The 27,719-nt window shown below is 40.4% G+C and overlaps 1 protein-coding gene across 1 annotated transcript; it reads left to right on the top strand.

Annotated features, from left to right (window-relative positions):
* The first annotated feature begins 6,699 nt into the window (after positions 1-6,699).
* trip11 (thyroid hormone receptor interactor 11) lies at positions 6,700-26,731 on the top strand. Its single transcript, XM_066695074.1, has 21 exons — positions 6,700-6,838; positions 10,144-10,220; positions 10,534-10,644; positions 10,802-11,071; positions 11,301-11,369; positions 11,537-11,702; positions 12,203-12,526; positions 12,647-12,693; positions 13,126-13,224; positions 14,178-14,387; positions 14,660-17,686; positions 18,051-18,191; positions 18,391-18,584; positions 19,454-19,617; positions 19,800-19,903; positions 20,303-20,402; positions 21,176-21,257; positions 21,684-21,798; positions 23,054-23,176; positions 23,306-23,450; positions 24,008-26,731. The coding sequence occupies exons 1-21, from the start codon at positions 6,700-6,702 to the stop codon at positions 24,217-24,219; spliced, it is 5,919 nt and encodes a 1,972-aa protein (XP_066551171.1). The 3' UTR covers positions 24,220-26,731.
* Positions 26,732-27,719: the final 988 nt, after the last annotated feature.

Here is a 27,719-nt window from a genome sequence, read left to right as displayed (position 1 = left end):
ACAATCATATTCAATTGTTTAGCTAATAGTGTTTCTAAGTTTTAGAAATTACATAGCAGTTATAACTATAGGAGGATACTGAGAAGGGTAATCTAAATAACCTGTGTATTTGCTGAAACCAATCAATACATTGTAATTCATTATCTTCAGATGAATTGCAGATGAATTGCAACTGAGCTCTTAATAACTCAATTGACCGGGCAGGTGGGGGCTCTAGGACTGGGTGTAATGTAACCAGTATTTTGTTATAATCAATTTGTTACGATTGACAAGCTCATGTACCCAAGTTCACTCAGATAGCCAATCGAATAGAATATAATACATTAGAATGTATAGATTGAGTTCAGCAAATACACAAGTTATTTAGATTAGCCTTATTATTTTAAAGTTTGAAGTATTTTTGTCTATCATTGTACCGGACTAAAATATGTACTGAACCCCATGTTCAAATGTTCTGGACTCACCACTGTCCTTAACACGATCTAATTTCCGTGTAATTAGGGCTTGTAAAACAATTTGAAGTTTAGCTTTTGGTAGATGAAATGGAGATGCAGATTAATGGTAAAGGGGAATATCGAGCTGCAAAATGAGTGTAGTTCCATAGAAGGATTACATGTTCATTATTGGATGATTGTTTCAGAGGTATGTTCTTTCTAATAGAGATAATGGTTTGTGTCACATACCATTGGTTAACATAGGGTACTATTAAAGACAAACGTTTTATATATGTACATTTATTGTGGTGATTTAGTATTGACGCTAACTGAAAGAAGGTAAGTGGATAGAAGGGACAATTCCCCAAAATAGTGATTTTGAGCATGTTGTAATTTTTATTTACATAAATGAATGTAAAATAGTAAATTGTGTAAAATGCAAGTATGTTAGAGGTGTTTGTGTTACGTGTTTTGACCGTGAATTGATGCTGTTTTGAAGGCAAAGGGTGGTCATAACAAATATGGATTTGATGTAGATTTTTCTTCTGTTCACTCACTTTGCATTTAGTTAATAGATAAATATAATCTATTCACGTCTATCTTTGAAAGCATTCTTACGTTATAGCATTTATTCTCAGCTGCCTAAAACTTTTGCACAGTACTGTATGTATGTAGGCTACCTGGTACTATATTCCTATATCCCTGCCAAACACTAATCCAGTTTCACATATTTGCATGGGAAAGTTTTTTTTTGTAACAATGTTATCACTAAATCAAAGAGTATGTGTATATATTATATATATACACTCACCTAAAGGATTATTAGGAACACCTGTTCAATTTCTCATTAATGCAATTATCTAACCAACCAATCACATGGCAGTTGCTTCAATGCATTTAGGGGTGTGGTCCTGGTCAAGACAATCTCCTGAACTCCAAACTGAATGTCTGAATGGGAAAGAAAGGTGATTTAAGCAATTTTGAGCATGGCATGGTTGTTGGTGCCAGACGGGCCGGTCTGAGTATTTCACAATCTGCTCAGTTACTGGGATTTTCACGCACAACCATTTCTAGGGTTTACAAAGAATGGTGTGAAAAGGGAAAAACATCCAGTATGCGGCAGTCCTGTGGGCAAAAATGCCTTGTTGATGCTAGAGGTCAGAGGAGAATGGGCCGACTGATTCAAGCTGATAGAAGAGCAACTTTGACTGAAATAACCACTCGTTACAACCGAGGTATGCAGCAAAGCATTTGTGAAGCCACAACACGTACAACCTTGAGGCGGATGGGCTACAACAGCAGAAGACCCCACCGGGTACCACTCATCTCCACTACAAATAGGAAAAAGAGGCTACAATTTGCACAAGCTCACCAAAATTGGACAGTTGAAGACTGGAAAAATGTTGCCTGGTCTGATGAGTCTCGATTTCTGTTGAGACATTCAGATGGTAGAGTCAGAATTTGGCGTAAACAGAATGAGAACATGGATCCATCATGCCTTGTTACCACTGTGCAGGCTGGTGGTGGTGGTGTAATGGTGTGGGGGATGTTTTCTTGGCACACTTTAGGCCCCTTAGTGCCAATTGGGCATCGTTTAAATGCCACGGCCTACCTGAGCATTGTTTCTGACCATGTCCATCCCTTTATGACCACCATGTACCCATCCTCTGATGGCTACTTCCAGCAGGATAATGCACCATGTCACAAAGGTCGAATCATTTCAAATTGGTTTCTTGAACATGACAATGAGTTCACTGTACTAAACTGGCCCCCACAGTCACCAGATCTCAACCCAATAGAGCATCTTTGGGATGTGGTGGAACGGGAGCTTCGTGCCCTGGATGTGCATCCCACAAATCTCCATCAACTGCAAGATGCTATCCTATCAATATGGGCCAACATTTCTAAAGAATGCTTTCAGCACCTTGTTGAATCAATGCCACGTAGAATTAAGGCAGTTCTGAAGGCGAAAGGGGGTCAAACACAGTATTAGTATGGTGTTCCTAATAATCCTTTAGGTGAGTGTATACACCAATCAGCCATAACATTATGACCACATGCCTAATATTGTGTAGGGCCCCCTTTTGCCGCCAAAGCAGCCTTGACCCATTGAGGCATGGACTCCACTAGACTTCTGAAGGTGTGCTGTGGGATCTGGCACCAAGACGTTAGCAGTAGATCCTTTAAGTCCTGTAAGTTGCGAGGTGGGTCCTCCATGGATCGGACTTGTTTGTCCAGCACATACCACAGATGCTCGATTGGTTTGAGATCTGGGGAATTCGGAGGCCAAGTCAACACCTTGAACTCATGATTAATCAGAACAGGCCACCTTCTTCCATTGCTCCGTGGTCCAGTTCTGATGCTCACGTGCCCATTGTAGGTGCTTTTGGCAGTGGACAGGGGTCAGCATGGGCACCCTGACTGGTCTGCAGCTACGCAGCCTTAACTTTTTCAGCAATCTGAATCGGACCTCACAGGCCAGCCTTCGCTCCCCACGTGCATCAATGAGCCTTGGCCGCTCATGACCCTGTCGCTGGTTCACCGCTTTTCCTTCCTTGGACCACTTTTGATAGGTACTGACCACTGCAGGCCGGGAACACCCCACAAGAGCTGCAGTTTTGGAGATGCTCTGACCCAGTCGTCTAGCCATCAAAATTTGGCCCTTGTCAAAGTCGCTCGGATCCTTACGCTTGCTATTTTTCCTGCTTCTAACACATCAACTTTGAGGACAAAATGTTCACTTGCTGCCTAATATATCCCACCCACTGACGGGTGCCATGATAACGAGATTATCAGTGTTATTCACTTCACCTGTCAGTGGTCATAATGTTATGGATGATCGGTGTACATTGAAGTCAGTTACATATTGATATAAATGTTAATATTCTTAAATATTTGTTAAACCGCCTCGCTGTGTACTCTCGCATCCTTAAGCACCCAAAATGGCGGACAGAAATCTCACTCTCAAATCAGCTGTGGCGGATCTAGTCCTATATATAAAATACTGAACACTATATGACTATAATATAGAGCAGCGTTTGGCACATACAAACCCTTAAAGACACTTAAGTGTTTTGAGATTACAGAGACTGTCTCTATGTTAGAAAGAAGTAGAAGAAGAAACGATATCTCCGCCATGGCGTCCCCACCTGGTTCAGTCAAAATCAGACGTCGGAGGGCCACTTTTCGACGGGAGCCAGTAGGACTCTTCCCTTCCATTCAATCCACTGGTGTTTGAATGAAGCTGAATCAAGGAGTTGTGTTAATGGTGAGCTGTGTATTCTTCGGTTTCTCTGCGGGTCTGTGTCTATGGGCAGGACCAGACGCTGTGTTTTAGTAACATATCCCATAACAACAGTGTGAGGCGCCCCTCAGCACTGTCCGTGACGTCACTCATTAACACCAGCGACACTTTTACACATGCCATATTCTTACATCAGTAATATTTAAATGAAATGAAAAATTGAAAAACGTCTGTGTTTTGATACTTGAAAATCTAACCAAATAACCATGCATGAGTAATGTTGCTATCGAGTGGGTATAGTTGTATAAATATCTCCCAGCGGTGTAAAACAATATGGCAGGCTTTGGTCACATCTGGACCCCTACAGCACTTTGATTGTCAATGTTATCTTGCAACATTAAGTAGTCATTCTGATGCTAGAAAAATAACATATTTCTGCGAAAGTTACCCCTGAACGTTTAATAAAAACAAAGACTCCTCAGGTGCAGACTGCGTCCTGTCACAGCGTTTAGTGGATCCCATGGCTGAAGTGTGTTGGGGTTGATGTCCATCAGGCTCATAAAAGTCAAAGAGAGAGAAAGAAAAAACAATCGAAACTGAGCAGCAATTCTGTCAATTCAATGTGAACTTGCTAGAAAACTGGTTTCAGCAACATCGTTCAGGACGTTGCAACTAGGCAGTCAGTTTAAATGTCAATCAGTAGCGGTTTTGTGAACTTCACAAGCACATTTAACAGTCTCTAAAATAACACAATGCATGGGGCATCATGTTAATTAAGCTCCTGAAACATACTGTACATCCTTAATCTAAGGATATATTCTAATAATTCTAATCAGTATCAATATAGTTTAAAAATGCATACACTTTTATAGTGACAAAGCTGGGGATACCTTGTAGAACAACAGAGCTTTGAAATTGATCTTAGGTCTACAGTAAAGACAGAGAGGAGACGCTGACCTCTCAAAGTTTGTGTGTGGTATTGGTTGTTTTTGGAACGTATTTGTGCAGTGTTTTTCTTGGTTCATTTATATATTCATACACTGTTTTGGGGGTTTATGATTAATGTAATTGCACTTGTAATGTATTACTCAGGTTAGGCTGAAGCGAGTGTTGGTCGTCCCCTGGTGGTGATTGTCTGATTTGTGCCTCTATGTATTGTAATCCGTTTTCAATAATTTTACTTTTATAATTCTGTACGAAATAAACTGTTACCCTTGTTTTTATTTCGCGTCTCTGCTTACTCTTATTGGGTTAGGAGGGGCCTGCATTGGGGAACTGGTGCTTAGTTTTAAGAGCTTCTTTGGGTGAAATTGCCAAAGTGTCACGCCACAGGTTGGCTTCTTATGGTTACATATAGATGTGCCATATACGTTGTGTGCATCTGTAAAGGTCGTAGACTGTTTATTAAATATATATGAATTCACCATAAGGAGACTATATGCAAACACAAAAGCAATAAAACTTGTCCTAAAAAATAATCTGTATAAATACATTACCTAATCAGCAGGTGTATGCAGTTAGGGTACGCAGAAAAATTGAGATTAATGTAAGGTAAACAAATTCTGTAAATATCCCTGTAGTTTACTGTATAATCTATAGTGAAGTACTGCACACTACAGTATGTTACTACACTGCACGTTGTACAAGTGGCTATAATTGCAGACTCTCTTCCACATATATTATATTCCAGTGTTTATTTTATGCTATTAATGTATTGTTTTAACAACACAAACAGCTGTCCTTCCATCTGAGATCTTCCTCTAAATAATAACGGGTTGGGTCTGTGACTCCTTTCCATAGGTGTTTAGACAAATGTAATGAAGTGTAGATTCTTATATGCACAACCCAGGTCCAATATACTTTACTCCTCACACACAATGTATTCCCATTACAGCAAAGAAATAAAACAAGCCTGCTCCACTTTGTTCCCGACAAATGCCCTTGTTCTACACAGGATGTGTGAACCATACTGGCTTTCCCGAAATACTACAGTGAGAGTGCAGCGAAATTCAACAACAGCACTAGCCACATATCAATCATGTCTTGCAATACACATCATTTAAAACATATCATTTCAATAATGAGCTCGATAGGCATTTTTGCAGGGACACTTTTTTGATACATTTTATTTTGCTATGTTAATACACACAAAAAAAAGTGCCGTAATTGCCAGAATAGTGGTATTCTGTATCAGCTGCGTAAAAATGCTCTAACCAAAGTCGCACTGCGGCATCTGAAAATGAAAGTCCACAGTATGATACAGTATCAGACCACTGTTTTAAAACACACAAGCAACAGAGCATGCCTTGAGGAGCAGGTGATTCACTGCCGTCCTCCGTGTGACACGACACCCACATTGTAGCAAACATGTGTCGCCTTCTTGTGGCAGACATCCGCGACTCTGCACAGATCTGCAGAATCCCGCCGATCCCATTGGTGGAACCGCGCAGGTCTGCACACAACTGCGACCCGTCTGCGTGTGGATTTTCGCTTCCCGACTCTCTTGTTGGTCCTCCAGCGTCCCGTGATGCCGCGGTGCTGTCCACGTCCTCTCTGACAGCAGGAACACGGTGTAACATGGCTACCGTCGAGTTGGCAGGCAGAGATCATCTATTCATGCCGACCTAAAAAAACAAACACAATAACAGTAGGAATGAATTAGCCGGACGTGCTGCTCATCGCAGTTTAATTATTTAATTTTCACCTGTATACTTTTTAACTGTCACCCGTTTGCGGTTTTGACCGGGGTAAGGTGACACTACTTGTATTTTGATGAGCCCCCTTCAGCGGAAAGCCGCGAGTTTTCCTGCGCTGTTTCACCGGCAATGCGAAGCGCCAGCACCGGGTAACACTACAGCAGCACCGCCTGCAGCCTGTGGTCGCCTTTACAATTAGAGCCGGCGGTCATTGAGCACCGAGGGGAAAACGGGCCGCACGTTTCTGTTAGACTGGATGCGGTAACGTTGTCTTGTATCTGTTTCTGAAACTGTACGATAGACTTGCTCCTTTGTTGATGCAATAATGTCATCGTGGCTTGGAGGGATCGGCTCCGGGCTCGGGCAGTCCTTGGGGCAGGTCGGGGGAAGCCTGTCCTCGTTTACCGGCCAGATTTCCAGCTTCACCAAAGATATTCTTCTGGAAGGGACGGAGGAAGTAGGAGGTAAGTCCGTGTACATTTTATTTTTATTTTATGATGTTGTACTTGCATGTTCACTGGTTTCTGTGGAAGCAGAACAGGGTGACGGTAGATCGGTATTTCCACTTTTTACACCTGCTGGCATCTGCCAAGGTACAACTGCCCGAAAAACCTAATGTGTAACAAACAACATTAGCTGCAGGATATGAAAATGAAACTCATTGTTGGTATCACAGCTGTGAACTGCAGCTTTCGTAGAATAGATGACTCTGTATACATTTTAATGGATAGAAATACGACTCTGATGGCATAGCTGTTTGAGCCATTTCAGGTTGTAGATGGTCTTGTGGTCAGGTTGCATGTGAGCTAACCCTAAATGTGGGCTATGCCTCGGGTCCATATTTTGAGCATATGTGTACAGAAGGCATTGGGGCCTGAAGATAAAAACTGATGACAGTGCTGTTCACTTATTCTTATTTCCATCCATGCTCATTCAGTGTCTTGACAGCGTTTTCGTGTTGTAATTTGTATCTGCTAAATGCACGATAATCAATTTTATGTAGATAATTTATTTAGAAACTGAACACTTTGAGAAGAACCCTTTTCAGTGGGAAGTTCAGCTTGCTTAGTGTACGAGTAACTTAGAGATTCAGCTAGATTTGTTTGAAGTGAAATCCACCCAATAATGTTTTAAACTTTTTTTTTAAAGTATTTTTTGTACTATTGCAACACCAATGACATTTTAAATAGATTCAGTGGATTTGCAAGGGTTTTGCTGTGAAGTAGGGCTGGGCGATATTACTTAAAAGTAACATCTCGATATTTTTAGAAGTTTGGGCGATACACGATATATATGTCGATATTTCTTTTTTTATCCAATCAAGCTACAAAATAAGACCAAAGACATTCAAACTGCAAGTATTTCGTTAATCATTAAATATGCAAACTACATGCAGGCTGTCTTAGTAAATATATGCAGAATGCAACATATTACAACGCAAGTGGTGTGTGATTACTATTACATGTGTTATGTTATGGGATATATATATATATATATATATATATATATATATATATATATTATTATTACTTGTGTTGTTGTTATGTGACAGTAAATCATGTGTGTGTGTATATATATATATATATATATATATATATATATATGATTTACTGTCACATAACAACAATAACACAAGTAATAATAATCCCGCAAGACATGCGCTGTAAAATGCTATAGATTCAGGCAGATTTACCACATCCGGGTTTATTGTGGCACATTTCTACTCTGACTTTCGCGTTTCGATTCTACTTACCGGTACAGCACGTGTCAATGCAAAATAATAATAATAATAATAATAATAATAATAATAATAATAATAATAAAAGTTGTTGTACCACTTCACCATCTAATGAAACTTTGTTTGCATTGCTTCGCAATTTATTAAAATGCAAACAAACTATTCTTTAATTTTTATACAAATTATATCCATCTATATAGAGGGGGAGCGATCACGTATTGTCGGGGGTGCCTGCAGATCAAGTTTAGCCCGGCGACGAGAGCGGGGCGGAACGTGTGCGCTTGCCCATTAAAGTTTATTTTGTCTTTTTTGGTTATTCTGTGTCAGTTCACTCTCCTCCATATCTGTCTGTGTTTCTGATGCACATTTCTTGCCGCATCCGACACGTGTGGAAGAACCGGGAAGAACGCAAAGCGTCCTAATGACGAAAAATACTGCCCTAAAGAGTGGGATTTGCGGCACCATGATATAAACGATAGAGCATAATATGAAACGATAGACGTTTTTCTATCGTCATACGATATATATCGTCATATCGCACAGCCCTACTGTGAAGTGTATGGAACCCAAAACACAATAAACAAATGATAAATCCCAAGACCTCATTCTAACCCACACAAATGTGTTGTCCTGCTGGTATAAACTTTGACATGAAAACCACCTTACACACACTAACAACAGGAGACAGAAATGACTTCTGCTATAAGCACTATACTAGATTTATCGCCCAAGATCATTTCTTAAATATGATGCTTTTCTAGCTGCAGCCTGAAACACCTGCTGCTGGAATAGCCTTTTAGTACATCCATGGCTTTAGGAACTGCAGTTCTGTACTGTACATAAATATTCTGATGTCCACAAGTGTTTGCAGAGGTGTACATTTCCCTGCTTGTTATAAATTCTGTGGAAGGTTATGAATAATGTTTTTTTTAAGTGATGATTATACAGAACAGCAGCTGTTGCAGAGACAAACCCCCATGAAAACCTGTAAATATTGTCTCACTGATAAGTGGTGAAAAAAACACAAGCAACGTTTACAGGGATCTTTGACCTATTTTTTCCCCCTCTTTTCATTAAAGCCATCCATGACATGAGTCATTGCGTCCTGAGAATATATTTATACAGCTAGAGGAGATGTTAAATTTGCTAGCTGCTAGAGTTTCTCTAAATTGATTATTATGGAGTAGCATTCCTAAAAAAACTTTTTGCAAACTCTCCGGAACTCAGATACTGTGCTGCATTGTCAGGATCCCAAATAGACAGTCTGGAAAGTATCACACTCTTGATCTTTAATTGTTCTTGCCTGAGAGAGATGGATGACTGAATGTTAACTTCACATTATTTCTTAGTTATGCTAATATTTTGCTTTGAGGCCACATTTCACCACACTGCAGGAGAGTTTATTTTGGTTCGCTGAATAGAATAGTCCATAATGTAGCTGATTGCTGCCTTAACTTCAGAGGTTACATTACCTGGGCCCTTTAAAACATTTGTGCACATCAGGACAAGCTTATACTGCTCAGTGTTATGGCATTTGGTTAAATTATTCTCCGTTTTGCACAGGAAAAGCTGTTAAGCCTGTTTGCTTCTTAACAGGCAAACAGAAACCAAATGAAATCTTCCAAACTGTGTGATATGCAACAGTGTCCAGAGATAGCAAGTAGCCACTGTTTCCTAATGCGATAACTGTTCCTGTTGAATTCAAACTTACTTTAAAAATAAATATTTTCATTGTAAAATAAGGGGTTCTTACTCTATGCAATGTTTCTTTATCTCTAATCAAATAGTTGCACAAGGTTTGGGTGCATTTGTTTAAGTTAATTATAGAAGTAGCTTCTTTTGTGCTTTTTGTTAAAAACAACTGGACTGCAGGAAGAATTGTTTTGTTCATATAGGTAAAGTTTTTGATTAATTTAATTTGTAGATTATTGTAGGATTAAATTCTGTTTTTGGCGGAGACATTTTTTAAATATTTTGGATTGCTTAGTTAATTTCATGATTCCTATTGTGTGTATTACATTCCTTTCCCAGATGCTGCCACTGAACTACACGTATCCCACTCAAGATTAACAGAGTTGGAAACAGCCTATACAACACAGAAATCGGAGGTACTGACACTGGTTTAATGGAACTTAAGTGAAGTTTTCTGACCATCAGCAACTTGCGTAATCAGTCAACAGAGACCAAAGTCTGGAACATTGATAGTGAAATATAAGGGCTGTTTTTGTTCAGGCCTTAAAGCTAAAGAACCGTTCATTTAGTACACTTGTAGAATGGTTTCTGCCATAGATGATGAATTATTTAAGGTCATTCACTTCTGTATGCTTAACAGTCAAGTTCCTATTTTTCTAAGATGGCTATTTCACAGTTGCAACTAGAACTAGAAGCCATCTCTGATCTGTGGCCCTGTGTGTTTCCCAGTATGAACGGCTGAAAAAGCTCCACACAGAACTCGAGGAGAAGCATGAGGCAGCAGAGATCCAAATAAAACAGCAGTCGACCGAATACAGGAGTCTGCTGCAGCAAAAAGAGGTGAGGTGCAACTTTTCAGTCATTGTATCTCATCTTGTTTGACATTCACCTCTGTCCAGCATATGGGTGTATTTGCATCACTACATATCGGCATTGCCATACGAGTCCATTCTGTGAGCTTGACCTTAGCGAGTGAGTTAGGTGTCGTTTATTTCAGGTGGAAATCAGCCATCTGAAAGCCAGGCAAAATGGCCTTCAAGAAGAGGTGCAAAAGCTCCAGATGGCAGCACAGTCCTCCGGTGCGGCTGTCCTGCCCACCACCACTACGGCCACCTCCTTCCTCCCCTCTGCAGCCCCTCACAGCGGCTTCCAGGGCGACGAGATGGACTTCGGAGACATCATCTGGTCTCAGCAGGAGATCAACAGGCTGTCCAATGAAGTGTCTCGTCTCCAGTCAGAGGTTTCCCACTGGAGACATCTGTCGCAGGTATTTTTATTTTAATGTTTTATTATGTTGTCAAAAACATTTAATTTAATTTAATTTAATTTTAAGGCCCATTTCTTAAGAATTGAATTTAAGCATCCTGTTTACATCCTGAGGACATAAGTCCACATACCTCACTAATGATTTTTATGTGAATTACATTTCAAGAAGGAATGCAATACCAGTTTGAGATATATATTTTTAATATATATATATATATAAACTCTTTTAGGGTTCTAAAGCTCAGGGGACTGCAAGTACTGATCAGAGTGATGTCCACAAGCTCCAAAGAACTATTAAGGTAAAAACATTGAAGGTTTATTGTATGAATTTTCTGTAAAGTGTTGGTTTGCCTCCAGTTCTAGGGATCATCTCTTAGCCTTGGAAACACTGTTGTGGAGCATTGTTTTGGCCAGTAGTAGAAACTGCAACCCCTTCCTGAACAAATCCCTGCTGCCCCCTTCACAGGAGCTGAGAGAAAGTATGAGCCGGGAGATCGATGAGCACCAGCACGAGCTGTCTGCCCTGCAAGATGCCCACCGGCAGAAGATGGGGGATATCACACGCCGGCACCGAGAGGAGCTGGCAGAGTATGAGGAGAGGATCGAGGAGCTGGAGGAGCAGCTGCAGACCGGTGAGGGGCAGAACATCTCAGCCCAGCTCTCCCCTGCCTCTGCCCACATGTCATCACACCCACTGGGTGTGGTTTGAGCATATATTGTCCCGAATTCAGTTATTTCCTCTAAGGAATCTGATGTTTCCTATGGAGGTGGACATCTACTTTTTCCAAGAAGTAGTTATTGTGTGATTTGCAAATGAGTCACCAATAAGTGCATTGACATATAATGCTGAAGTCACAGAGATGTTTCTTTATATATTTTTTCTATAAGACTTTTCAGGGGAAAGTTACCCTTTTTTCCATTAGTCTAAAGTTCTTGCTCTGCTGCTTTTGCAGTATAAGAACCCTCAGATCTACTGGATTTCTTAGGTGTATAACAGTGCCAACATGCTGCTGTATCTTGAAATTATATAAAAAATAAATGTGTATATATATCTATAAAAACATTCAGCTCTATAATTACATCTCCCAGAGAGAGTGAATGTGACTCGTTTGCATGTGCATGTTTTTGAAAGGTGGTCCGAGGACAGGGTCCCAGGATAATTCCAGAGTGTCAGAGCTGCAGAGGACACTGAAAGCGATGGAGGAGACCTCAGAGCAGCAAGAGAAGAAGTTGAAGGGCCTGGCTGAGAGTTTGGCTGCGGCGGAGAAGAAATACACTGCCGTGTCACAAGAGAAGGAAATGGCCCAAGCAGAGAACAATCAGCTGATGCAAAACTATCAAAGACTGCAGAACTCGGTGGAAGAGCTCCAGACCAGGGTCAAAGACCAGGAGGAGAAAGCTATGCATAAATCGCATCTTGAGAATGAGATCAATGGGCTAAAGAAAGCGCTGGCAGGTAATGGCAGTCTTCATATTTGATCCACAATGGGGAAGATTACTTGTAGCATTATTTCTTGATATGTTGATTGAAAAAGGAATGTGTTATGATTTTAATATACATCTCTGTTCTTGGTAGCTGCGGAGAAGGAGATCTCAAGACTGAAAAGCCTCAGTGAGAGTGAGGTATGTTGCCAACTAATTGAGAATATTGATGGAAGTATTCTATATACTATAAAAACACTTTTTTAAGAGTTTGATCATTTCCCTTGCATATTAATGTGAGCTGCTCTATTCTGTGGTATTTTTCCAAATATTTCTGGCAAATAACATTCTAGGAACGAACTGCACAGACCACAGATATCAGGATTGGTGTCTGTAATGTAATAGTTCAAGCGTTTGAATTGAAAGAGATTTGTGTTTATTTCTAGATGCGTCTAGATATGTCCAGTGTGATGATTTATAAAAAAAATATTAATCTTTATAATATGCATTTATCATTCAGTAATACTGTGGTCTAAACGCTACCCTGCATAACGGAGAATGCATGTGCACGTGCAGATTCCCTAAAACTCTATTCCTTGAACAGGGAAGTTAATCTTTTTTATGTATCTCCAGAGTGAATCCAAAACGGAAGTGGAACATGCAGACATTCTAGAACTCAACACGATAATTGAGTCATTGAGGAAGAAGCAGGATGAGTTGGAACAGCAGAAGGTCTGTTGCACTCAATAAAATCTAAACTGCCATCATTACACAGTACTCTCAATCCGTTGTTGAGGTCTATGCATAATACACTGTTCCAGAGGTAGACAGTGTAATGGAACAGGTGGAGTCCTTCAATTTATATAATAATATTCATTCCAGAAAAAACTGAAAGGAGAACGAGTAGAAATTAAGAAAAGCCTTGAGACAAAGCAGGAACATAAAATAAGGTCACATGCATGGAGAAGCCACCTTGCCTGTTTGGTTGCTATTATCATATTGATGCAAGGATTGATGACTTGAATCAAATTCCAGAACAATTGTCATGCACTATGTTCAGGTTACCCACAACTCTGTGTGCAGAACCACCCCCAGATACCAATCCTTACATTGGTGTCCTGTAGGTTTTCTTCTTTCAGGGTTCGTACAGGTCATGGACAACACCAACTTTTTCTAGACATTTTAGTTCCGACCTTTATGTAATCATTTAAAATAGTTTAATTGTTTATAATAATAATGCAACTATTATACAGATATTGATAAAGCATTTACCTAATGGTAGTGTTGTGGTTTTTTAAACAAGTGTTTCAATCAGAATTAGTACAGTACAGACTAATATAGCAATTAGTAAAACGTAGAGTAAGTTAGTCAAGGAAATTTATTTTTATGTTATGGAATAGTTTTGGAAAAGTCCTGGATTGTATTTGTTCTGAATGTATGTATGAACCCTGTTCTTGAGCTTCAGGTGAATATGTGTGATAAGTATTATTGTGGGTAACATTCACCAGAGCTTTTGTATCTCAGCGCAGAGTTTGGTTACTTGCCTTTATAATTTAATTGCCCCTTTCCAGATCTAACACAAGCCAGGCCTTAAACAAATAATTTTCCTGGCTAGTCCTGTAGCACATGGCTATTTGCACGTCACTCATTCATACCCTTTTTTGTATGCTTTTTTTATTGGGAAGGTGGAGCTCCTTGAGAAGGTGAAATCTCAAGAACAGGCAGTGGCGAGTGCTGGAAACAGTGAGGAACTGGATGCTGCCCTGCAGGAAGTGGAGGAACTGAGACAGAAACTGCAAGACAAAGAGATGGCATTTAGGGAATGTACCATGGAGAAAGACACACTGGCTGCGGAGGTGGAGGAACTGGATAAGCAGAACCAGGAGGCTAATCTGGTCAGTCTTCTGTCCTCTTGATGTTTAACAAATATATGCAAGAAAAGTAAATCAGTTCGAAAGGTTTCTGTTAAACAATGTTGCAATATACAATATTTATAATTGGGGGAAGAGTGTAATTTTAGCTGATGCATAGGCTATTGAAAGATCCTGCATATTTCACATTTTTGGTAATGTGCAATACCTGTTAGAGGAATAAATAACAGGCGAGAGGGTGTTCTGAACTCTTGTTAGTTTGTGTCACAGTAAAACCTTGTTCCTTTATCTTTTAGCACTTGGTTTCGCTGAAGGATCAGCTGTCTCTGCAACGCAAAGACGCAGATGCTGCCATCGCCTGTTTGCAGTCGGAAGTGGAGAGCTCAAAGAAGCAGCAGGGGGAGCAGGCTGCCATGCACAGGGACCTGGAGATGCAGAGAGAGAAGCTGAGCCAGAGTGCCTTTGCCCTCAATGACATGCACATGAGCAAGCAGCAGCTGGAGGCCACTGTGAAGGAGCTCAAGGACAAGCTGGGGAAGCTCCAGGAGCGCAACTCGGAAGTTCGCAAGGAAAACACAGAACTGAAAAAGCGGCAGCAGGAAAGTGAGGAGCAGCTGGAGGCAGCCAGGTCAGAGCTTTCCAAGTCCAGGGAGGGTGCTTCTGATGGGGACCACTGGAAACATCTGGTGCAGCAGAAGGAAAAGGAGATTTGTGAACTGAAGCGAGAAATCTCAGACATCCAGGGCTTGCATGAGAAAGTGTTGTCCACAAATTTTGAACTCAAAATGGAAATCCAGAAGCTTAAAGCGGAATCAAAGGAGGCAGCCATGAAACAAGATGAAGATGCTCAGGCTGTTTTGAACAAGGTCACCTTAGAAAAAGACACGAAAATAGAAGCTTTAAGGCTGGAGAAGGGGCAGTTGGAAGCTGAGCTCAACCAAGCTGAAAGCAGGTTAACAGAACAGTCTAAGCAATATCAGCAGACTATTGAGGAGCTAACTCGGGCAAGGAGCATGGATGCCTCAGCTTTACAAACGGAGCACGAGCGTATGGTGACGTTGAATCAAGAGAAGGACTGTGAGATTTCTGACCTGAAGCGAGAGATTGCACAAATGGCAGCAGATCACCGGGAAACCAATGAGATGCTGGCCAGCAGTGTGTCTGGGCAGAAGCAGCTGACTGAGCTGATCAAGGAGAAGGATACCTTTATGGAAACGTTCAAGGAAAGAGCGAGCGAAACACAGAAGGACCTGGAAAGATGTGCCAAGGCAGCCAAAGAAGGGGAGATTTTAAAGCATGTGCTCGAAGAGAAAGACAAGCAGCTTGGTGTGATGAAGGAGGAAAACAGTCATCTCAAAGAGGAAATCGATCGCTTGAGGGACCAGCAGAGCAGACCTCAACCCATGGCGGAGCCTAAAACCTTGGATATAATTACAGAACTGGAAACTGAGATCACACACCTCAAGACCAAAAATAACAACTTGGCAGAAGAGGCTTCAGCTCTAAAGAAAACCATGGAAGAGCAAAAGAGAGGCCTGTTACAAACTCAGCAGTCATTTCAGGCACAACAAAATGAACTGGATCAGGCCAAAACCCACAATGAGCAAATTAGTCTGAATTATGAGAGGCTCATAGCTGAGAAGGATGGAGAGATTGTTCACCTTCAGGAATCCCTAGACCAGGTTAAGAAACAGCTTCAGGGGGAAAGGCCCATAATCCCCACCGATTCCCCGGTGATCCTGCAGGAAGAAAAGACTCAGTCATTGAATGGTGAGAATGGAAATGAGAAGCATGACTTGTCTAAAGGGGAAATTGAAAGACTGGTGAAGGGGATTAAGGAGAAGGAAATTGAGATCCACCTTCTTAATGAGAAGAATTTGTCCCTGACCAAGCAGTTGGATCAGCTTGTTGTGTCAAAAGATGAAGTGGGTAAACTCTCACTGATGGTCCAGCAGAAGGACCTGGAGATACAAGCACTCCACGCCAGGGTTTCCTCTGGATCTCACATGCAGGATATCCTGTATCTTCAGCAGCAACTCCAGGCCTACGCAGTGGAAAGGGAGCAAGTGCTGGCGGTTCTGAATGAGAAGACTAGGGAGAACAGCCAGCTGAAGTCCGAATACCACAGAATTATGGACATCGTAGCGGCCAAGGAAGCTGCTTTGATGAAGCTTCAAGAGGAAAATCGGAGGATGTCACACATGAATGACACCGGGAGCCAGGAAATGGTGCGTGAGACCATCCAAAACCTCTCAAGAATCATCAGGGAAAAAGACATTGAGATTGATGCCTTGACGCAGAAGTGCCAAACGCTGCTGACCGTTCTTCAAACATCAAACGCCGGACCGGGCACTGAGTCAAGTGGAGTGAGCAGCAACCAGTTTGAAGAGCTTCTTCAGGAGAGGGACACCCTTAAGCAGCAGGTGAAGAAGATGGAGGAATGGAAGCAGCAAGTCATCACAACAGTCAAGAACATGCAGCACGAATCTGCACAGCTGCACGAGGAACTCCTCAATCTTCACGGCCAAGTCTTGGCTGACAGTGACTGCAACTCCCAGTTGTCTGTGGACTACAATAGACTAATCCACAGTTACGAGCAGAAGGAGAAGAAGCTGGGCAGCCTGAGTCAGGAACTTGCTCAGGTGCAGCAATCCATCAGCCAGCTGAGCAGCACCAAGGACGTTCTTCTTGGAAAACTTGATCTGGTCGCTAACAGTCCTGAGTGTGCATCTCTGGTCATGAATGAAGCTCCCACCCAAGGTGCTTCTCCAGAAGACCAGGAAGGACAGGTGAAACGGTTGTACCAGGAGGTGGAATATTTGAGAGGAGTTGTAGGAGAGAAAGAGGCCTTCATAAGCACTCTTCAGGAAAATAACCACCGGCTGTCCAATTCTATGGCTGTGGCTTCTGAAAGTGGACAGAGGGGACAGGAAGAAGCAGCAGCTCAGGTCAGGCAGGCCAAGGAGAAGCTGGAGGCCCTTCAGAAGTCCCTCAGAGAGAAGGACCTGATGATTAAAGCTAAAGGGGACCAGCTAAACTCTGTGAGTGACAGCTTGAGAAACAAAGAGAATGACAATGATGTGCTGAAGCAGGCCGTGACCAACTTGAAGGAAAGGGCGCTTATGCTAGAGATGGACATTCGCAAACTAAAAGATGACAATGAGCAAATCATTGCAAAGTCCAGAGAGAAAGAAACAGAGTTCAGGGCGTTGCAGGAGACTAACATGCAGTTCTCCATGTTGCTGAGAGAGAAGGAGTTTGAATCAAATTCCATGAGAGAAAAAGCGACTGCGCTGGAGAAAATGTTGAAGGATGGAGAACAGGTTAGTATCTATGTATAGATTTCGGTTTTTTGTGTCTTTTCTACTAGTTTATTTTCCTTGAAGTCAATGTTTTTATCCTGTGACTGGTTAACTGTCTAATTGCTTGTTCTTTCGGAAATGGAAGTGTTTTTCATGACTGTTTGAACATAATTCGAATTTTTCAGTGAAGGACGCGGAAATTCAAACATAAATGTCACAAATTGCAGTTTTACTTCAGAAAGTGCAAGAATTTAGATCTTTTAATAGCTGAATACAAATGTTTCTCTCACACAGGGAGCAACTACAGAAACTCTATCATGTTATTTCTACTTTGATTAAGCTTGTGGGAAGTGTAATTAAACCACACCTCTTGCCTCCTTCCTAGGGCAAGTCAGGGGAATTAAACCAGTTGCTCAATGAAGTGAAATCGATGCAAGAAAAAGCCGTGAAATTCCAGCAGGAGAGGGACCAGGTGATGCTCGCTCTCAAGCAGAAGCAGATGGAAACCAGTGCTTTGCAGAATGAGGTAAAGTAGTTGCATATAATAAAGTAAATAAAGTAAATAAAGGCTCACATTCAAAAGAGTACAGTGCATCCTACTCACTCAGTGCTTATGGGTATACTTACCTAGACCTATCTTTTAAGTTGAGTATTTGGAGTTGTCTAATGGAGTGGTGTCAGCTGAGGGTGCAGGAGTGACTGGGTTCTGGCCCTGTGACTTTCAGCTGCAGCATATGAGGGACAAGGAGCAGCGCTTGAATCAGGAGCTGGACAGGCTGCGCAGACACCTCATCGAGATCGAGGACTCCTACACCCGGGAGGCTGTGGCCGCCGAGGAGCGGGAGACGGAGCTCAGGAGGAAAACGGCGCTCTTGGAAGAAAAGCTAGCGTCCTCTTCCAGCGCTGTTGTGAGTGCCAGGTATGGCTGTAGCCAGGGGGAAATGCAGGCTTACTTCATTTCAAATCAAATGCAGATTTATGCATTTATGAGGCAGTTCAGTCTTTGGGAACATGTCTCAGTCAGGCAGGATTGACTCCGGTGTGTTATTGATTTACCTTGTCAGACATTGTCTAATACACATAAAGATGCAAAATTCAACTCCGTTTATGCAATATTAAGCAGTGGTCTGTTAGCAGTCTTTTAATTAATGTCCTGCTTGTATTATGATACAATTAGAATATTGAGGGCTATTGCCTCCCTTTTTTCACACACACACCAGCAGGGTGATTTTCCTAGATTTGTGCTCCAGGCCATAATGTGCTGCCAGGTTTCTATGAAGTAACTGAAAATGTGAGAATCTAGTTCTGGGAAAGATTTAGATGATTGGCTGCATTATATTTTAAGTTAGAAAAAGTAGAGTACGTTTGTACCCTAAAGCAAAAAGGTGAAAGGAGTTCTGTTACACAGGCTGGGATTAAATCCAAACTTTCGCCACACTCACTAATGGAATGAAAACTCGACTACGTGGTGACTTTATTTAATCTCAGATGGCTTCTTCTACTCCTAAATATACCCACTATCAAGTCCAGGTGTGTAGTTGGGTCAAAGTTGTAGGTGGGTCAAAATTTTGATTCATTCCGGCCCTAAAACCCAGTATTATGGATTTTTATTTTAAACTTGCCTAGTATCTCTGCCAATACTAGGCTTTTCATGTGGAAGTTCTTTATCACAACCCTTAATATGTTTGAGTGCATTGTAGTTGGTTTTAATTATCATTCCCTTTGGTGCAGGGGAAACCATTACTGTTTCCCTGACTCCCTCCATCCTCTGCTGTTTTTCTTTTGAAGCCACCAAGCCAGTTTGCAGGTGGAGTCGCTACAGGAGCAACTGAGTGCAGTCTCCCGGCAGAGAGATGAGCTGACTATGAAGCTGCACACCTCCCAGGAGCAAGTCAGCCAGTACGCAGTGTCTCTCTCCAACCTGCAGATGGTGCTCGAGCAGTTCCAACAAGGCAAGGCTTATTCTGCCAAGTCTGGCTTTTACGCCTTGCTCACCAGCTTTTTAGACTTCTCCCATGTTTTCATGCTTTTATACCTAACATTTCAGGATTGCATTGCTGGCACCATAAAAAAACATAGTATTATTATGATGTATTAGAGTGAACTTCATTGTTTTGTTTTTTTGTGGTTCCAGAGGAGAAAGCCATGTATTCAGCAGAGCTAGACAAACATAGAAAGGAGAAGGAGGAGTGGAAGCGGATGGCAGAGAAGCTGCAAGATAGAGCAGCATCCCTGCAGGTGAGAGTGTATAACAGACTGTAGGAATGTTTATGTTCCTTATAAAACCAGGCAGAGGAAATTGGTTAGTCTGGGAAAAGTCATGCAGAATTCACTTCAAAAGTAAGAAGTGAAAGGGGCTAAGAAGAAAAGAAAGTAGGTGTATTTTTCAGATTACCTTGGTCTGTCTAATCTTTTACAGGATGCTCACTGTATAACTACATGCCAATGTTATATGATTAAATAATATAAATAATATTATGTAAAATTGAGCTATGCTAGTATTATCATGTTGACCCAACTCGGAAGGGGTTAAAAGATTGTGAAATGTTTTTTGGTTCTTTCCTGCAATACAAAGTATTTTATTGATGATATCTTCTGTATACTTTTGAAAACACTTAATTATTATCTCCCCCTCAGATAAATCTAGATGAAGCTAATGCAGCCCTGGAATCTGCTTCAAGACTCACCGATCAGCTAGACCTGAAAGAGGAGAAAATCGAGGAACTGCAAAAACAAGGTCAGGGTCAAGATTCTGTCCATAAAAATAAAAAAAAATCCCAAACAAAACCCATCTGTGCATATTAACCAAACTTAATGATTTACATCTCTCTGAAACCACTCATTGTAAAAAGCTCTGGCCTTTGAGATTTTCTAATTCAGACACAATATTTTCATTACACAGTGATTCATGGTATTTCCTCATTTTCACAAATGTTTGATTTCACAAACTCCTCTTTAAACCGACATAACATTGATCTAAAAGATTACATTTAAAACTCTGTTATAACCAGCAGATCTCTGCACTCTCAATTTATTGGGAGCTCAATGCCATCAGAATCTCAGATTGGACAACCATCATAGCTAAAAGTTACAACCCTTTGAAACTATTGAATGTATTTTGGCTCCGTAAAATTCGGAGTCAGCTTCCCTCTTGTGCAATAACAAGAGTTTTCGGCCTTATCAGTTTCAGACAAATACAGCTTCTTAATAACTGACATCAGGATAAATTCCCAGACATGTTCATGTTGTCCTCTTACATCATTTCACAACCTTTAAAGTGAAATCTAAAAATAATCCAGACTTTGTTTTTGAATTGAGCTTTAAATAGTTAACTAATGGGGGGTACACGTCTGGAGTCCTAGTGTGGAGTCCAGAAATCTGCTTTTTTTGGCAGAAGTTATGAAAATATGTCGACCTCATAATGCATATTTTTCATCTTTGAATTATGTGGCACGTTGGATCCTATAAATGTCTGAAAATAAGGCCTGAGAAATGCCTTTTGTTTTACAGTGGAGCTCCGACAGGAGATGCTGGAAGAGGCTCAGAATAAGCTTATGAACCTCCTGAACAGCACTGAAGGGAAAGTTGACAAGTAAGTTCACAACTTTGTAATAAAATAACTGATTAACATGTAATTGAATACTCTGAATACAATTTTATATCAGGGTCCTGACCTGTGCATTCTGTGCTGTGCTCATTTAAAGAATTTCACTTCAGACCAAACTTGCTCTTTCAAGACTGTTACAGGAAAAATGAAAGCAATGAAAACAGGCTCTGTGTAGCTGGTAATGACCTACTTGTTCCACTGAGGAGTAGAATGTGCTTCCTTTATCCAGTGCAGCTTGTGTGTAGCAGACAAGGCTACTAGAGTAATCCAAATCATTACAACATGGTGATGAAGTTATTATGCAATATTATATATAGACATGCCTATTACTTTACTGTATTTTATTAGATTTGAATGCACATAAATAGATCTGTACTCAATAACTAACTTCAGGAGCCTGCATTTTCTCAGGGTTTTGATGAGGAACCTGTTTGTGGGACACTTCCACACTCCCAAGAACAAGCGCCATGAAGCTCTGAGGCTGATGGGCAGCGTGCTGGGGATCCAGAAGGAAGAGATAGACGAGGTACGAGCCTGGGAAGCTCTGGTGGCTGTAGTCTACAGCAGTAACAATTACGAACATCTTAGAATTCTTTACTGCACTTAGATAGTGCCTTCCTGAATGGAAAAAAGTAAAAGAAGCTTTGTAGATGGACTGGATTGAGTATGGTCTGCCAAATAATAGATTTTGATGACCATTGTGAGGGTATTCTATATTAGAAAATCTGTTTGCAGGCAGATGTGATTTAGGGGTTCGCTTGTAAGCTCTTAAGGAGGTGTTGATCTTCACTAGGTTTCTAAACTTATTCTACTCGAAGAGAGAAATAAATAAATCGGGCAAATTATATGATAAGCAAACTTATTTTATCGTTTTTGCTAATACATATGAAGTCAGACCATAAATGCTCAGATTCCAGTTTTTGCTCAAACTATTTTCTTATTCATGGCTGTTGGCAGAAGCAAAGGGAAAATTTCCAAGTATTCTACAGAATTACCCAACAGTTTAAGGAGAAACAGATTTTGCTAGTAAGTGAAGGGTAATCTTGCCTACAACTCCTATTAAGACCTATTTTGTTGCTCTCAGGGTTGCTCCACTCCATTGCCTCTTCAAGTGTTGCACTGTCTGTTTTTCATCCTTTGTTATCTCCTGTTTTCTTAAGACAATCATATCAGCTTATCAGTGGACAGACTTAAGTATATCGTCTTGTATGCAGTTTTTTGGGGTTTTATAATTTTTTTACAAGCAATTGCTGATGCTTAAGCATGGAGGAGGATTGTATTGTAATAAGACATGGAATGTGATACTCAACTTTATAAAGTTTTTGTTTCCCATTTCCATGACCATCAAGCTTCAAATGTGTGGATGAGCCACACTGTCAGTACTTAAAAGGGGAAATGGTATTCTAAACATTTTATATATATATATATATATATATATATATATATATATATATATATATATATATATATATTAAGAGAACCTCCATCTCACACCTGCCTTCAGCCTTCCAAGTATCCAACAACAAATGTGTTTTCCCAGCATTCATTGCTCCACCCCAGACAACGCCCTCACAGCAGCTCCTTGGCTCATTCACGTAGTGATGGCCTTGTCCTCATGGCCAGGTTATCTTTCCCTCAATAAAGCTTAAGCAAGGCCAAAATAAACTCCATTTATCTTCTACTACATTCATCTATTGGGGTTTGTCCATACTCCTGAAAACCCATTTGGAATGTCACACAGTTTGATGGGCCTCAAATAGCTCCCTGCTTTGTTCCCCCAGCTTTTGGCAGAAGATCATCATCGTGGAATGAGTGGGTGGGTATCCAGTTGGCTGGGGGGTCGCAATGCCCAAAGTGTCCCCAACACTCCGCAGAGACCTGGCCATTCGCCATCTTTGAACAGCGTGAGTATAACACCACTCTAGAGCTCTCCCCGCTTTTGTAATGTTAGCGTTTGATGCCTATGTTATTTTTTTTATTGACAGTCGATATCCCCCTTCCCCTTTTTGATGTTTGTTAATTTGTTTTGCAAGTCTTTCTCCGAGATGTTTGTGAAGTTTTTGGAGGTGGAGTCCAGGCCGACACTGCCAGCCCCAAAGCTACCAATGTATGACATCAAGCCTCTGAGTGCCCCCCCGACAAGCCACAACTACAGCAGCGCAGTCGCTCCCACTACAGGTATTCCCCTTGCTGCTCAGTCCTTTACATTACATTGTATAACTTTTAAATAAACCTTTCATTCAGGTTGAATCGCACACTCTTACAGTAAATGCAGTTGGCAACCAGCATAGCTTAGAGTTACAACCCTGTAAAGATATTGAAAGTATTCAGTGTTGAAAAGGCAATAAGAACCTGAAGGTTTGGCTTCTCTGATTTGTCACTGAACTTTCAGCTTTATCAGCTTCAGACAAATACGTCTTCTTAATAAATGGCCTCAGCAAAAATTCCCAGACGTGTTCATTTTGTCCCCTTCCATTAGTTCAGGATTAAGTTGTCCATGTCTGGGAAACTAGCATAAGTTCCAAAAATGTTTCCCTATACTGTATACTGTGTCTATCTAAAGAGATGATCTAAGCTGGGAGTGGTCAGTTTGCGAAGAAGCTGGGAGTGGTCAGTTTGCGAAGATCCTGGCTTTGATGGGTAAAATTGTCAGTAAAGAAACAAAGGGTATTTAATTAACCTGTGAATGTCAATCTCTTTTAATGTTTTTAATGTATTTTAATTAATTTTCTCAGGTGGTTCTGGGATCGGCAAAAGACCAGAGTCTAACCCGTTTTTAGCTCCGCGGTCTGCTGCCGTGCCTCTGATGACCACGGCGGCCCCAGGGGCAGGAGGGGGCGGCCACCTCCTCATGAAGCCCATCTCTGATGCCCTGCCCACCTTCACCCCTGTGCCTGTGTCTGCAGAGGCCAGCGGGGCTGTCCTGAAAGACCTGCTCAAACAGTGATGGGCAGCCTGCCTCACTCAAGCACTTTATGAGACAATTGGACACTATTGTAACCAGGATTAAAAAAAAAAAAAAAAAAAAAAAACAGGCCTTCTTATCTCAAGCTGAATCTCAAGTACTGTATTAAAAAGCGGCATTTCATCGACATCTTCCACAGTATCTAAAATCTCTTCAGCCTGTTGTCATGTTCGCCCAGACACCCTAAAGAATCAGGACTTCGCATCTCATATTTAAACATCAAAACAGTGTTCTGATTTGATACTTTGACTTTTTTCCCCAAAACAGTAGATAATAAAGCTTAGAATATACAGCGTGCACATACAGATTGGTACTATTGGTATTAATCTGTAGCTTTAACTGTCCCTAATATACATTTTCTGTAACACCTTTACCAATAGCATACCGACTGGTAAGCCTTCACCACTTTATTTGGTCTGAAGTAAAGTTCTGATGCATTCGAAGTCCTTTGAAGGATCGCTTGTGTCCATATGTTATATATTGCATTATTTGTAAATCTTACAAATCTTTACTTGGAGGCAATTTTTTTTACATAGTTTAATATTCAGTCCCATGCACTCTCAATCTTACAATTTTGGCACAAGGGACATTGCAGATTTATAAGGCACAGCATCTGTAAAAACTATACAGATACATAACTTTAAAATTGTCTTTTAGGTTTACAAGGCGCTGAGTTAATATGTGGGAAGCATGTGGTTAAAGCAATAATAGTGGTCTGAACCATGTAGAGTATTTAAAAGAACACTACAGTGTATGTGTATATATATATATATATATATATATATATATATATATATATATATATATATATATATATATATTAGTTTTACTGCATCTGGAAAAATACATAATGTAGAAGAAGCCCAGACGTTCCCTTTTGCCAGGTTTTCGCAATGGAATATTGTTAAAAGAAGGAAAAAGAAAAACACATATAAGTTTACAGTATATTTCCTAATATCTCTGTATAAACCTAGATGTAAATGTAATTGGTACAAATGGAACAATAAGAAAATGTTTGCTTCTCTGAATGCCACAGAGTGTAAATACGTCTGACAATGGTAGGTGTCTCGCTGCCGTTCCTGTAAATTATATAGGCTTCCTCAATAGGTGTGTATGATAAACTATTTAAGAAAAAGGATTCTACTCTGCTTTACTATACTAAGCAATATTATGTTATTTGAACCTGAAAGATTGCAATATTTATTATAGAACAATCAAAATGCCCCCCCCCCCCCCCCCAAAAGAAAGCCCTTTAACATAGTTTAGATTAATCATGGCATTAACCTTAACTCCAAGCAATTGTGGGCTGTTGTGGGTCTTTTTCTCCTTAGTCAGCACTACTGCCTTTCCTTCCATATGTGATGGTTATGGGTAATCGAATTGGAACCGATGATCCTCTTGTAGTTTCCATTCTAGACCCCTGCCCTTCTATTGGTCGCATAGAAGATATCTAATGTAGTGGCACTGCTTTTTCATCACTTCAATGTGTTTGTGTTCAGAGCTTCTCTTCCTTGTTGCTTAGAGTTTGCTCCTTAATGCATCCTTAGCAATTACCTTCTAGTTCCTACTCTGCTCTGCTGTAGTAATGTGTGGCTTTGCCTTTTCTTTTCAATTTAACATCATCACCATCACACAGTCACTCGTTTTTCATGAACTCGGATGCTTCAGACGTTCTCCCGTTATGCTAGACGGGCAGAGTCTTTACCCAAAGTCATTGCAGGGCCAAATGCAAGATGGATGGCTTCAACACTGCACATGTGTTCCCGTGGTTTCTTCATGATACGAGAACCCGCTGAGAGTGAGGGCAGATTCGGCCGTAGGTTTATTCTTCAGGGTGTCGATTTACACGTTGCCATTCCTTTTTTTGATCTCATTGGAGATCCAATTCCTGGTAAGCTGCACTACAAATGGGTTTACTCATGGTGTACTGTTGACAGTTGACATTTCTATACTTGCTGTTGCTCACATAACCACTTATCTAGTGTACAATTAATTTTTGGCTGTGCAGAGTAAGGTCTGGGTAAGCGGCTGATAATCTGTTTCGATCTTGGGTACATGGTATCAAAGTTTTGTTAACCGCAATATATTTTACAAAACTGCCTATTCTTATATTACAGGGATGCATATTTTCTAGATATAAAAATGTAGTAGTTTTGAAAGTAGGCATCTGGAAAATCATATCCTCCCCTGTTTTTATGAAGGTCTGAATTATGTCTATTTTTCATCAAAATGCTTACGTTATGTGTCTACATTTACCTGCCTTTATATGTGTAAGGATGCATTGTTGGAGATTGGTAAGATATTGAGGAAGCAGCTTGCTTTGTATACTGCCTATTCTTCAGGTGGTTCTAATGCATTATAAAAATACATTTGTTCTGGTCTGCCAAGGGCACAGTGCCATATGAAGTGTAAACAAAGGGTGCCAGTAAAGATGGCAGCTGTAGAATCCTTTTTTGATTTGCATACATGTCAATAAAATGAAATTTATTCTCGATTTTCATTAGTATGGTATTATTATTGTAAAGGTGTAACAGTTTCTTCATGGTGTGTTATTCAATGCATGAAATTAAACTATATACAGAATTTGAGCTCAGACTTGATAGCTATTCAAACACAATATATTATAGACTCTCGGGGTAACAGTCCTCTTAGTCACACAGTGTAGTTTGGATTCCATTGTAAGTGACTGCATATTTTATTGTACACATTTGTTTACTTATTTTTAGTGTGTTTAGCCAGTGAATAAATATTAACAAAAAAATGTAGAAAGATTTCTAAATGCAGTTTGGCCCAGACTCGGGGAAAGAACACATTCTTTATAAGATTTTGGTTTTGACTCCTGGCAGTCTGTATGTGAGTGAATTTTCCTATTTATGACCATATATTTTAAGTGTAACTATAAAGATATAATTCCATCCTGTCAAGTGCAAGAGAATCTCTGGGTATTGCATTGACAAAAGACCGTCATCATATGAGCAGCTGTATCTTATTCAAGGTTTATTTTTCCCTTACATGTTCAGAAAACTGTTAAAAAAATAATATTGAAGTGTCTTTTTATATTCAAGTTAGATTTATTTGCTTATATAGCATTGTACTGAATTGTTTATATTGCATGTGTGATAGAGTTGCACATGTGGTTAAAAAACTTTTTTTTATATATTGTATAGTATAAGAAAGCATCTGATGAACCAAATATATATACTAGTCTTTATGTTAGAGTTTCCTGATGGGCTCTTGTGAAATATTTTACAGTGGAACGGATTTTGGCAGCGACGCTGGTTCTGCTGAACGTCATGCTAAGTGACTTGCAAATGGACTGCAGCTTACACAGACGCTATGTGTTTTGCTTCTCTCATCAACTTACAATTCTTGTTTATTTGCTCTAGGGCAACATCTTGCTTACTTAATGGAAAATGGATCATATAACATTTGCTGCAATTATGTAAAAGCTTTACTGTAATTGAGATTTAAGTGATGAACCT

This window comes from Amia ocellicauda, chromosome 21, assembly GCF_036373705.1.
Source record: "Amia ocellicauda isolate fAmiCal2 chromosome 21, fAmiCal2.hap1, whole genome shotgun sequence".
NCBI classification, from domain to species: domain Eukaryota; kingdom Metazoa; phylum Chordata; class Actinopteri; order Amiiformes; family Amiidae; genus Amia; species Amia ocellicauda.
The sequence above is the reverse complement of the archived record's forward strand: the minus strand, read 5'-3'. Positions and strand labels throughout refer to the sequence as shown.